This window comes from Coloeus monedula, assembly GCF_965178545.1.
Source record: "Coloeus monedula genome assembly, chromosome: 2".
NCBI lineage: Eukaryota > Metazoa > Chordata > Aves > Passeriformes > Corvidae > Coloeus > Coloeus monedula.
This window is the reverse complement of record NC_138782.1, coordinates 66636421-66649896: the sequence shown is the minus strand read 5'-3', so window position 1 is coordinate 66649896 and position 13476 is coordinate 66636421. Positions and strand designations below refer to the sequence as shown.

Sequence of the window (13476 nt, the reverse complement as noted above, 5' to 3'; positions counted from 1 at the left end):
TTTCTGTTCAGATCCCATCAAAGGGGCCATTGTGGGGAGTGCGTCCCAAGTTCCCTGGAGCTGTCTTCGCCATTCCCGCGACCGCTCGCTTCTGTTGTGCCTGAGCAGCCGCGGAGCTTTTAGTAACTCTGCAAACACGGGCATGAAAAGGATGTCCCTGTAGGGCAATGAGGCATGAAATCCCGCTGTTCCTTTACATAGTAGCAACATCCACATGAAAGGGCGAGCACCCGACGTGTCCCCAAATATAATTGCAGAGATGGCGGATGTCGGCGTACAAAAGAGCTGGCGCCAGTTTCTCTTTCGCCACGGTCCTCTGCCGCACGAACGAACCAAACCACCTGTACCTTCCACGGGATTTAACCGAGTGGAAAACTGAGTCATTGGTACCGCCGGCTGCTAAATATAAAGCAGCCGGGGCAAACTCCGCCCGCAGGCAGAAGCGGCACCGGCGCTGCCGAGTGGGGCCGCGCCGGGAAGGTGCCCGCTCCCTCCGGCCCGTCGAGCTCGCAGCCTGCCCCGAAAGGAAAGCCGGAGTCATCGGCCCCTCCGGCCCTTCTTGCCTCCCTCCCAGACCCGCCGGGCCTCCCTCCCTCTGTCCGGAGCAGCATCGTGCTGTCGCCGCCTGGAAACCCGGAGAGGCGAGAGCAGGGCGGCCCTGGTGCCACGATGAGGGCCGCGGGGCCACGCCGCGCTGAAGGGGAGACATCGCCGCTCTGTCGTTCTGCGGCGATGCCGGCAACCGCTCCCCGCGTCTCTCTCCGGCAGGTGCTGCTCCCCGGAGCCTGGGCCGGGCAGCCGCAGCCCCGGGCGGCCAGCGGGGCCGGCGAGGGGGCTGCCCCTGTCCCGACAAGGCACCGAGTCGTGGCAAGGGCAGCCCCCTCGCCGCTAGCCTGCAAGTGCTCCGGAATGCCGAGCGACCGCGGCTCCGTGTGTCGCCGAGAGTCAGGATAATGCGGCGGTGTCCAAGCTGGTGCCGAACCCTCCCCTCCCCGCCCCGGCCCCTCTCGGCCAGCGTCCGGCAGCAGGGGCGGGAGAAAAATGTTCCTAGGAAGGTGGCAAAAAGGATGGACGGGGGAACAGGCAGACAGGGACAGTCACCAAAGATGAAAGATTAAATTTCTGCGGAGAACATACCACTCCGAATGTATTTTGTCGGGAATCCGGAATTTGAAAACACAAACAAACGGGGTGGGGGAATCCCAAACAAAATCAAAATAAAACCCGCCTGCTACAGATCCTCCGGTAAGCAAGACGCTAAACTTCCTCCCAAGTCGTTCCCAGCAGGGATTATCGCCGTGCTTGGCTCCCGGCCCTGCAAGCGCCCGCTAGCCCTCGGCGCGCCCGTGGAGCCCAGCGGGACGGGGCGGCCGGGGACGCGCGCCCGGCCGGGAGAGATTTATACATTTCCCGGGATTTACACAACTCTCCAACGCGCGCTCGTGTGCCCGACAACACAAATCGTGGCACCGCAAGAGAGGATACCGGGGCTGCTGCCACCGCCCGGGGCTCTGGACCACTGGGCAGGGGGCTGATCCGGCTCATGTCTTACGGGCGAGGGGGAGCAAGATCTTCCCAAATGCCCGGTGAGCCACGGACAGTGGGGCCACCCCGGCCACTCCGCTTCCTCCGGCGGCAATCGGAGGGCTGGGAGCCCGGTGCCGCTTCTTCTCCCCGGAGGGCGAGCTTTGAGGATGCTCGGAACCCCGCGCCCCTCCCTTCCAGGCCCGTGCCGGCTCCGCTCCCCGCCTGCCGTGAGCCGAGGGCGGCCAGGCCCCCGTCGAGCGGCCGCTCGCTCCTCCGCACGGCTCCGCGCCCCGCCGGTGGGCGGCCCCCGCCCGTCACCCTCGGCAGGGCGGGCCTTGCCGGGGGCGGGCCGTCGGGCTTGAGGCTGTGCCGCGGCGTGGGAAAGCGCCTCAGAGAGGGTTTGCTCTGCTGGCGGTGCGGAGCCGCGCCGAGCCGAGCCGAGCCGAGCCCCGAGCCCCCCCGGATTTATTTATCTCTGCTCCCGCGCCGTGCACACGATGAAGCGACCTTGCGAGGAAACTACCTCAGACAGCGATATGGACGAGACTATAGACGTGGGGAGCGAGAACAACTACTCGGGGTAAGTGGGGCAGCCCCGGGGCCGCCGTCTTCGTCGGTGGCGCGGGCAGGGGTACGCCGCGAGCTAGGGCAGGGCGAGGGGGACACCCGGACACCCCATCGGGATGGGGGGGCGGCAGCCCCCCGAGGGCAGAGCTGTTACCTCCCCCTCCAGGTCAGCTGGCAGCTCGCTCATAGCCCACCAAAAATTAGCCCCGTGCTTGGGCTGCCCGAGCCTTGAAATTACGCGGAGCACTCCAGTAGCTTTGCGAGCCACCGGGCTGCGGTTCATTAGCTCCGCTTAATTTGCCATTTGCAATCAGACCTTTTGCAAAATCGCTCCTGATCAGGCCGAACAACCTAAGGGAACCGGCGCCAGTGGGAAATGAGCCGTGGAAAGTAAGCAGGGATCCGCAGCAGTTGAACTTCAGCAAACCCCGCGCGCGAGCCGGGGGCGAGCAGTGCTGCTTGCCCAGGGAGGGCCGGGCTGGGCGCGCTGCGGGGACACCGAGGGCTGCTCCTGCCAATTTAGAGGCCCGTGCACCAGAGCCCCATCTCGTCCTCAACAGTGGCTAAATTAATATTAAAAGCTACTTGAAATTTTTTTTGCTCACTCATGATGAAATAAAAGCCACTTTGTACTCCCGGGCAGTATAGTATTTAAAGCAGATTTTGAATTCTGCTCCTGCCACTGGAGAATGCGACAGACCCAGCCTGGGCACCTGGCATTGTACTTGAGCATCTACCGACTCTGTAGCAATGGGCAGCAACGTCAAAACCCAGCAGGCTTGGCTGAGGTTGTGTCATCAGGTATGTGCACTTACCACTGCTCTTGCCATATAGAGATAGTTCATGCAGATTTGGGCCTGGTTCTTCAGCCTGTACTTGGTAGGCAGGGCTACATATGCAAAGAAAATTATATCTGCTGTGCTGGACAGTGAACTGTCTCCAGAAAGGACTTTATTTCCAACAGAGTGTTCTGTCAGTTCAAAATGCATGCTGGGGCAGTCAGAACTGAAATGTATCTCAGTCTTCAAAAACAATGTGCAAGGCAAAGCACATCTTAAAAGCATTGAAAATGGCATGAGAGGGACTATGCATACGTCATATGGTGACCTAAGGTATCTTCAAAGAGCGGTGTCAAGTTGGGCAACACCTGATGTACTTTTATTGTTTCGCAGGCAAAGTAATAGTTCTGTCATTCGATCAAATTCCCCAACAACAACATCTCAGATAATGGCCAGAAAGAAAAGAAGAGGGGTATGTTTCATTTAATTATTTTTGCATTTGACAGTTTGCATATGTGCTGTGATTTTGCCCTTCATTTTTTATAAACTTAATGTGTTTTGTTTTTTTGGGAATAGATTATAGAGAAAAGGCGCCGTGATCGTATAAATAACAGTTTATCAGAGCTGAGGCGGCTTGTGCCAACTGCTTTTGAAAAACAAGTAAGCTTTTTTTTTTTTTTAAATAAATTCTGTATCTCATCTGGCAATGCTAGTTCTCTTGTAAATCTCATTAAAATGATACTGTATGTGTCCTGATCTGGCACAAAGCAGGCACTTCAATAAAATGCTTTGTTGTGGCAAAACTATTAGAAACATAATTCATTATAAGGCTGAAAAACATTTCCATTCTTTGGTTTGTTTTTCCCTTAAGGGTAACTGTGTTCATGTTGCCTCTGTTCTTTCGATGAATTCCAGTAGTGGTTTTGTTAAAAATGTGCTTTACTCTGTATTAAATTAAAAAAAAAAAAAAACACACAAACCCAGCACAACTCCCCCAAACCTGTATGTAAATTAGCCTTCTGTGTAAAGCTTTAAATACAATCTACTTTGCTGCTACATTAAGAGACCTTTATTTTCAAATCTATACTTTCCATTGCAAACTAATCAATCCAGTTTCCTGAAAAGGGAGCAGACAGTCTGGATTATTCATGTTTTAAGATGACTCTTTAGAACCAGTGCACTAGGAGATGGAATAGGCCCATGCTGTGTGAGCTAGTGAAGTCAGTGATATATTCAGACTTTCAGTGAGAAAGTATTTAGTAGGAGGTCTGGAAGGATCCAGTTAATGTTGGTTCAGCTCCTTGGTCATGAAATTACAGACCTAAAGCTTAGGATACAATGTTTTGAAAAAAAAAAAAAAAAGGATTTTGGTTTTTCCATTCAAATTATTTTTTTTCCATATCTTGAATTTTATTTTTTGGGCTTTGATTCAATATTTAAACTTACTCCTGTTTTGCTGGAAGTGTCTGAAGATCTATGGGTATGTGCAACTGACACTATGTTTCAATAAAAATGAAACATCTGAAAGTAAATAACATTACTTCCTTGTAATAGTAAATAATGAACCCCAGAAAGTAAAGTCTGAGGGCAGGATTGAGAGATGCTGAGTGTAAGTGGTAACTACGTGGCAAACACCGCACTGTATTCGGCCTGTTTCATCCCTGGCCTGAGCAAAAGCCGGCTAGAAAAAAAAGTTGAGGTATTGGTTGAGACCATCACTTGTGTCACCTGCAATATGGTTTTAGTAACTGGTAGTTGTCACTGTGCCCTTGCGTTGGTTCTGGCAAAACAGTGACAGCGATATTTTCAGCTAGATAAACAGGGGCAAGAGACAACAGTTGTTTGTCCCATTTTATTGTTTATTTCGTGAAAACCACAAACATTATAAAACAAGTCCTGCAGAGCCCTTGGAAATTACCCAGCGCCATGCAGTTTTTAGCTATTAGTCACTCTCACTGAGACGGCTTGTACTGTGTCTATGGAAAAGATGAAGTCTGAGAAAACTACAGGATGTAGTTGTATGTAAAACAGGGAATTCTGACCAAAAATTCACACGCGCACCAACCTCTGTACGAGGAAAGCATTGAAAGCAATAAGCAGATTGAAAAAAATGTGCTGCCTTAAAAATGAGCATGTGCTGTACTGGAAGCAGAAAGTCCCACCATTTTCCTGCAATATGCTAAGGACAAAGTCATCAGTCCTCTCCCAGCTCCTTGACATTCAGCTCACTGGAGTTTTAGTTTCGCTTCCGCCTCCCTCCCTGCCCAAGCCACCGTGCTGCTCCTGAGTGTGGCAGAGATGCGTGCTCTGAAGCAGGGCTGCAGAGCACGGTGTAAGCTTTGCCCAATTCACACATGTGCAACCTGGGTGAAGCCTGCCGAGACAGAGAGGTGGCCCAGATGATAACTAAGAGAAAAAAATTGGCTTGCAGGATGCGATCCACTGCTGGCTGCAGCTTGCACAGCCCTGATTTTAACTGATGCCAAGGGATGATCTCTTGCACTGGAATAACATTTGTGTTGTCTGGGTGTGCTCCAGATATTGAAGGGAATGCTACCAAGCAAAATAGTTTTATTTATATACTGATATACTGTCTTTTGAGTTGTATTTTGTACTTTTCCAGTATCTATTGTAGCTCTGTGAGCTACTCTCAGTGTCAGAAAAGATTTTTGCTGACAGAAGAGCTACACTCTTTCACAGTATTTAGTCCTTGCAAAGTAGGCCTCTCACTAACTTAAAATACTGTGCACTGTGTGGCAGCTTTTTCAGTCAAAAATTGAGAATGGAATATTCAGCAGCTATATGACGTGCTGAAAATGAACAGGCCATTAAGAGAGGGGCAGTGCCGGGTGTGTGTCCGCAGGGACACCTACCGGTAATAGCACAAAAAATAACGTTGCAGCAGGGTCTTAATCGATGGCCACACAGACCCCTCCTGCCAGCTCTCCACTTGTGTTTGCTGTTAAAAAGGAAGTCCAGAAAGTTACATATTTCTCTCATTTCATGAAGATGTCATCTCTGCACTACATTCAACGCCAGAGCTGTGCTGAGCTATAGCCCTAATAAAGGGAAATTGTGCTGCTGCTTCTTGTTTCAGTAGATCGGAGACGGTATTAGTCCTTAGACAAAGTCTGGGAAGCAGATGCTCACGAAAGAATTAAGCTGAGAATGTCCTAATGATAGGGGAAATTGAAACCATAAGGCTGAGCTCAGTGCAAAGTATATCAAATTAAAGTTTCTAGTACTCGTAAGCCTTTATTATTTATATATGTCTCTTATCTCAAAGGGATCTGCCAAATTAGAAAAAGCGGAAATACTGCAAATGACAGTGGATCATCTGAAGATGCTGCAGGCAACAGGAGGTAAAGGTAAGGAGCCAACGATTTTTTTTTTCTAATATTTGGGGAAATCTTGGCCAAAAAAGTGCTTTGAGGAGCTGTGATAGGCGTTTCCAGATTAAAGGAGTGGAAATCAATGCTAATGGCAGGATTGAACTCGTGGGAAAGAACTACTGGGACAAAAGAAGCACTTGACCCTGGGCTTGTGTTTGCTTTCATAACACTGTGGGAGTAAAGGCTTCATTCACAGGCAGCCCAGTCAGAGATTTGTTTGGGGTTTCCAAAGAGCACTGAAATCTGCACAGGGAGACAAAACAAATACACAAACACCAAACATAAACAGGAGGTTTGTGGCAACAATTGTGTAGCAAAAAACCTGATGCTAAACCTCCTTATTGAGCAGCTATACCAAAGGAAGTGAACAGAGAAGAACTTTAATTTACGTTTAAATGTTTTCTTTGTTCTGGAAAGACTTTTCAATTGCAGGTTAGACCATCTCATTCACCAGAACAAAACCCAGTCTTGCTCTGTGCAGCTCCAGGTGTCTGATAAAGCAGATGGGCAGGCAGTGCTCTCTGCACTCATACTTCTATGCTATATTTGTGTGTCGGAGGCCCGCGTAGCTGCCTGTTAATGGGTGCTGGCATGACACAGTGCCTGCACTGGCTGACCCACTAGATCAGCCAAGCGCCGGGAGTCGGGTGTACCTCGCTTGTGCAAGCTGACAGTCCCAAGGCTGGAGGCCAAATGGTTTCAGCCACCCACGAGGTGTTCTGTGTAGTCATGATTTTGGAACTTATTTGGAGCAAAAAACTTGCTGGCATTCCGTAAGCACGGTCTCACGTCCCGTGCCATCAACTATGATCATGCTTTGAATTGTTGTAATGGAGACCAGCTGATTCTTCTCTCACCCACTATGCCATATAGGTAAAGGCTAGAAAAGAAACTGCTGCTCTCTCTCTCTCTTACTTTTTTTTGATCAAAGTTTTCAGCACGACTGAATTATGCTCCTGTCCGTACCTTGCCGCAATTGGAAAACTCAGCTTAGAATCAATGCATGCTTAACAACAGATGGCTATAGGAAAGCATGTTGAAGGCTGGTGTTCTGTTATTTGTGAAAATTAACACCAAGCTGACATACCTTTTTTCTAGGGGTTAAGGAGTTTTTCCTAGGAATCCATTTAAACTTAAAATTTATGGGTAACTTGTTTGATAAGAGATGAAAGGAACTTTATTGCCCATCAGGTAACAGATGTGCCTCTTGATTCCTTAGAAAATGTGCAAAATTTAAAAAGAAAGTTATTGTATATCTGTAAAAAATCCTTGAGAAAGCACTCTAGTTGCTAAAGCTACACTCTTGGAAGTTATGAAACGCCAGAATTGATCGTGGTCGTGCAGTCTGGATTCAGGTGATTCGGATCCTCTGTGTGTCTGAGTGATGGTGCTGTCTCTAATTGTGTGGTTGCGTGCTGGTGTTCCACAACCTCTGTCTCCCTCGGTGCATGGAGCACACAGCACTCGGCTGCTGAGGGAAGTGGTGGTAGTTTCTCTTCATCCTCCCCACGCGATGTGTGGCTCAGCTATCCCGGCCAGACCCCCAATTCCCGCTTCACATTGTTCCTCTGAGGAGCTGCAGCAGCTCCCACCCCTCCAATGTCTGCCCCGACAGCAGGATGGCCAGGAGGTGAACCCAAATGGAGACCTAATTTATCAGGAAGCTTCCTTCCCCTGCTTCTCCGCCCAAAAAAAGTATGCAGGGGATTTCTTTATAAATGGGTCAGGTCAGGTGGCCTAGTGGAGCAAGGGACAAAGTGCCTGGGATGGGAGCTGCGGGGCAGAGAGAGGTCTTGGTGGACCCCAGCCTCTGGCTGCAGCTGGACAAGCTGGATGTTGTTAGCAGTCCCAGGTCTCATAGTCTGCGCTCTTCCTTGATTGGTCTCTGCTGCCGTGTCTCTCCTGCCCCAGCTGACACTGGCATGGCTGTGGCAGTGCGGGGAAGGATGAAGTTTTGTGGCGGGGGGAGAAGTGATGCAGGCTTATTTCCACAGCTGCCTTTCACACCATGACCCACAGTGGGTGGCCCATCAAAATAATAACCGATCGCTTCACAAATACTACAACTTATCTGCTCCTTCTGTCCTAGAGATAAGAGTAATCTCACTGCACAGATTAAGAAACTAAGAAAAAGAGGTTTGAGAATTTGTACCGGGCAAAGTTGAAGCCTGCATTTCCTGCTCACTTAATGTTTTACTTTGCAATCTAACTAACAGTTTTAAATATAATTTTTTAGAGTATTTTTAAAGTAGATGTTTGTTTTACTTGCAAGTGTAGTTATTCTCACTTTGTAATTCATCTTGTGAGCCAGAAGGGTTTTTTTTTGTATCAGCAAAAAAATTAGTTTCATCATTTTTCCCAGGAGCAAAAACTTACTACTGCAGGAAGGAGAAATGGGTCCTGATTACCCATATGCTCCGGTGCATTGAGGGCTGTCCTCCTCCTCACACAGAAAGGAGGACATCCATGATGGGGAATGCACGGGGCTCGGCAGGTTGGGATGGGGCTGGGCATTGCTCAGCACACTGATCCCGAGGTGGGGACAGCAGAAAACCCAAGATGGCTTCTGCCCCTTCTCTGCTTTTCAGAGCTGCCTGGGCAGGCAGGCAGATGCCTCTGAGGTACTGTGCAGACTCCGTGTTTCCACCACCCTGACGCAGGTGTGGACAGTGGTCTCCTGTTCACGTTGAGTTATTATTTTGGCCTAAGGCCAGGGCTTTTTGCTGATGGTGCAAGCAAGCACAGGGGAGGAGTGATTTGTCAACGGTGAGTTCTTTGCTGAGAACTCAGTGTGGTTTTATTGCAGCTTCGCTGCAAATTTATCTTGAGTGGGTGACACCTGGGTCAGTGCATGGGTTCATGTAGCTCAAGTGACCGGTGGCCTGTGTGCAGTGCAGGTGGGTTACCAGGACAGATGAAGTAAACCCAAGACTTCCCATTCACTACAAAATGCTGGTGTGTGCACATGGTGGAGGATTTTCAAAACCAGCATTTTTAAGTCTCTCTCAGAAGGGGGAAGCCAGTGAAGGGGAAACCGGGAAAAGATAACCATCAAAATATAATGGAGCCTGGGAGTCCCAGCTCTCATCTACCCTCTGTTTTCATGTCTCGGCCACCATAGGAGACTGAAAGGGAGCCAGGATCACCAGGGCTTTGGGATGGCTTGTCACAGAGCCAGCAGCCCAGACTCAGGGGAAGCTGGTGACCACATCCCCCACATCTCCTGCAGTCTGGAGGGAGGGAGGTTGGGAAGCCGTGGCTTGAGCCTAGTGCTCTCAGGACTCCCAGGCTGGCTGACTTGTGGCCAGAGCTGGGAAGTGGTTTTGGCTGTGCCTCAGCCCCTCTGAAGCTGCTGGAGGTCCTGGAGCCTCCGGTGCAGAAGCAGTCCCCATGCCAGGCTGACTGGCACCCGAGGAGGTACCCTGCTATCTCATCACTGCTGGCATGCCTGGCCTTTGTTTCTCAGGAGCTCACTCAAACCATTGGTCGCTGTGGACCTGGCAGGAAGAAAGCTGTGAGGAGTCAGCGCTTGCTGTCAGGAGTCCTCAACCCCTCATGTTCGCTCATCTGCTGCTGAGCCAGAGTTTCTCTCAGGTGCAGATGAGCAAGTAGGCCTGCAGCAAAAGTGCCGTCGTGATTTGGCAAGATGGAGTGTATAGTGGGCAGGGGATTTGGGGCAACATCGATACATGTGTCCAGGTTAATTCTATAATGCAGGCATGCAGCGACAGAAGCACTTGTCTCTAGCTTGAAAATTGATTCAAGTGAAAAAAACCATCTAAAGTGCTAGCATTTTTCAGAAAGGCAGAGATATAGTCATGACAGAGTACAAGGCATTGCTGCCACATTTCACCATAATAGGGGCACTTGATCTGTATATGCTGACACACATCACAGTCATGCATACCTAAAAATTTTCATTGCAAGTGAGAGGAAAAACACCATGCCAGCTTGGGAGCAGATAGGGTATTATTCCCCCAAGGAGACAACATTTAAACTAAAATAGGAAAATTCCAAAAACTGGAATAGGTTTTTGTGGTTCAAGAGCTGCAACTTAAACACAAGATTTTATGCTCGACCCTTTTAGAAAGGGAGTATCTTTTCATGTGCATTTAATAAGACTTTTTTTTTCAAATGCTTTTTTGTCCCAAGCCTGTGGAGCTCCAGTTGCTGTTTGTTGAAATACCTCATGGGCCATATGACTGTCAGTCTTCCATCTCCAAATTAGCAATGGCATTACATAAAACGTTTTCTCAGTAAAGCTTTTTATTGTGTGTGTGCAGAGTCATCACAAGATGTTTTTCGTTTGTAGTTAAGCAACACCGTATGTCATATTGTCTTAATGACTCTGTGAAGTAGATGGGACCCTGGCAGCAGCTACAACTATCTCTCAACGTCAAGAAATAGTTTGAAAGCGTTAGGATGAATGCCAGTGTAGGGAAGAAAAGGCAGGGTAGTACATGCAAGCTCTCTGATCTCCAGCCTGTTTCTTTGTGTGGATAAGCATCTCATTCACACATACAGGATCAACACTGCACTGCAGCAGCTTGCTGAGGAATTTCAGGAGAGGCATCGTGTATCTTTTTAAGTGTCTTATGGACTTAATTCTTTTAATTTGTATATTGTCTGCATAAACAACTGCAGCCTATTGCATTACAGGGGTGGTCACAGAGATCATTTACAGCTCAGAGAACAAACTTCTCCTGTTGCACATCTTAACCCCTAAATGGCAAACGGGAAATGCGGTGGCTGAGCCAGGACTGGGTTGGCCAGCTCCACACTCAACACATCTTTTGCCCTCCCCTTGCAGGTTATTTTGATGCTCATTCCCTGGCCATGGATTTCATGAGCATCGGCTTCCGGGAGTGCTTGACAGAAGTCGCGAGGTACCTGACTTCAGTGGAAGGTCTCGACACGTCCGACCCCCTGCGTGTTAGACTCGTGTCTCACCTGAGCACCTGTGCCTCTCAGAGGGAAGCTGCTGCCATGACGTCCTCCATGGCCCACCACCACCACCCCTTGCACCCTCACCACTGGGCAGCCGCCTTCCACCACCTCCCGGCCGCTCTGCTGCAGCCGAACGGACTCCACGCCTCCGATGCTGCCCCGTGCAGACTCTCCTCGGACGTGCCCCCGCACGGCTCCGCCCTGCTCACGGCCACCTTCGCCCACGCCGATGCCGCCCTCAGAGTTCCCTCCGCTGGCAGCATCGCTCCCTGTGTCCCTCCTCTCTCTACCTCCCTCTTGTCCCTGTCGGCCACTGTTCACGCCGCGGCAGCAGCAGCCACAGCTGCTGCCCAGAGCTTCCCCCTCTCCTTCACCGGCACCTTCCCGATGCTTCCCCCCAGCGCGGCCGCCGCCGTCGCAGCGGCGACCGCCATCACCCCTCCGCTGGCCGTGTCAGCCAGTGCCAGCCCTCAGCAGGCTGGCACCGGGGGCGGCACGAAACCCTACCGACCCTGGGGGACTGAAGTTGGAGCCTTTTAAGTTCCCCACCCCACTTCTTCCCACTCGAGCTCCCTCCTCTCCCTCTCGGCACACGTGCATGTGCTCACGCCCACGAGCCCACGCATCCCCGCACCCACACCCAGCCTCCGGGACTCGGTGTGTCCTCCCTGCTCAGCCTTCACCCGAAGGGCCTGAGAGGTGCTGGCGAGCCCACCGAGGAATGGCACAATTATCCTCCTCACTGCAGGTGTTGGAGAGGACACGGGGTGACACCTTCTTCTCCTTCTCAGTTTGTCTACTGGAGGCACCTTAAGGAAGCAGCAATGGCTTTCATAACAGTGTGACAATACCGGCATGTAGAGGTTTCCTGCAAAATACGTAGAAATACGTAGACATTAGAACTAATAGTTCTCCAGCTATGCATCCTTGTTTGGCAGAGAGGTGAGGGACTGCATCTACCAGGTCTCCCCAGGCTAGAAAAGGAGTTCCAGTTTCATAAGTGCCTGACATTGAAAAAATAATAAACAAATATATATATATAAGTGTGTGTTCTGCTAAAACAAATAACATTGCACAGGTATGGAAATGGTATGGGAGAGAGATGAAATTCTGCATTCAGCTTCAGAACTAGGATACTTTTCCAGGGCAGAGCGTGCTCTTGCAGGGGAGAGGTTTTTTTAGCCAAAAGATTGCCGAGGAAGAATGTTTAGTTTGACAGGCCTAGTTCTTGCTTCCTTAGTTCACTTTCTTTGTACAGACTTGCCAAATTGGGACGTCTAGCATAGCATTGGCAAAAGCAATTATCTTATCAGTGCTGGGATTAATGAACGTTTCAGCGCTGCCTGTGAGCCCTGAGGCACCCATTTTTATGGCTTAAACATGGTGCTAGCTCCTATCTGCACAAACAGTGATTTTTTCACGCACCCAGAAGCAACCCCCTATTTAAAGTGTGCACACTTGGATACAGTTGATTCATGCCAATACAAGAGACTCAGTGTTCTAAGAGTTCAACTTAACTTATTTAGCTGTATTTGGACATTTACTTTTAGCCAATTCAGTGCAAGATCCCTCTTCTTTTTACTATCAGTTTCTGGGAGAATGATCACTCTGGGTATGAATGAAGTTATGGTAGGGACAATTTTTAAATTGGCTATTAACATGCCAACAGTGTAATGTGGGTTTGATTCCAAACCAAAATGAATGTATTAATGGGATGTGAGTAAATTATTTTGTCAATACCCAGATAACTAGTGCTGCATAAAATGGTTTGCTTTCATTTTTTATTACAGTGACTTAAAATAACCTAAGTATTTTAATACAACCAGTCAAGAGCTAGAGATTTTATGTAAAAAAAAAAAAAAAAGGAAAATAAAAATAAAACACAGCATGTATTATTATGCACTTGATTTCTCTGCTGTGTGGAGAAAGCAATAAGCATTGAGAATGTTAAACATTATGCAAAATATACTTTAAAATATTTGTTTTAAAAATACTGTACCTAGTCGGTCTTTTATGCATTACTTTGTTAACCTTTTTTCTATGCAAAAGTCTTTACATATCACTAATTAAATGAAGTCCTTTTTGACTGCGTTTTATGGATGATTTGTTGCAGCTTTTGTTTGCTTTTGAGAATACTTGCAGACTCACAGTTGCTTTCTGCCACTGGTAACAAGTGTGTTGGCTGCTCTGTACTCTTCTTCTCCCCTTGCTCAGCCAGGAAGCCTATCTTGTCCAGCGTGCTTTGGAATAGGCAGGGAAAACCA

At 49.1% G+C, this 13476-nt stretch overlaps 1 protein-coding gene across 1 annotated transcript; it reads left to right on the top strand.

The window, feature by feature from the left end:
• Positions 1 to 2024: 2024 nt before the first annotated feature.
• On the top strand, positions 2025 to 11752 carry HEY2 (hes related family bHLH transcription factor with YRPW motif 2; the record flags this gene model as incomplete). Its single annotated transcript, XM_082302448.1, has 5 exons — positions 2025 to 2107; positions 3267 to 3345; positions 3450 to 3533; positions 6160 to 6241; positions 11076 to 11752. 5 exons carry the CDS (start codon positions 2025 to 2027, stop codon positions 11750 to 11752), a joined length of 1005 nt encoding a protein of 334 aa, XP_082158574.1.
• Positions 11753 to 13476: the final 1724 nt, after the last annotated feature.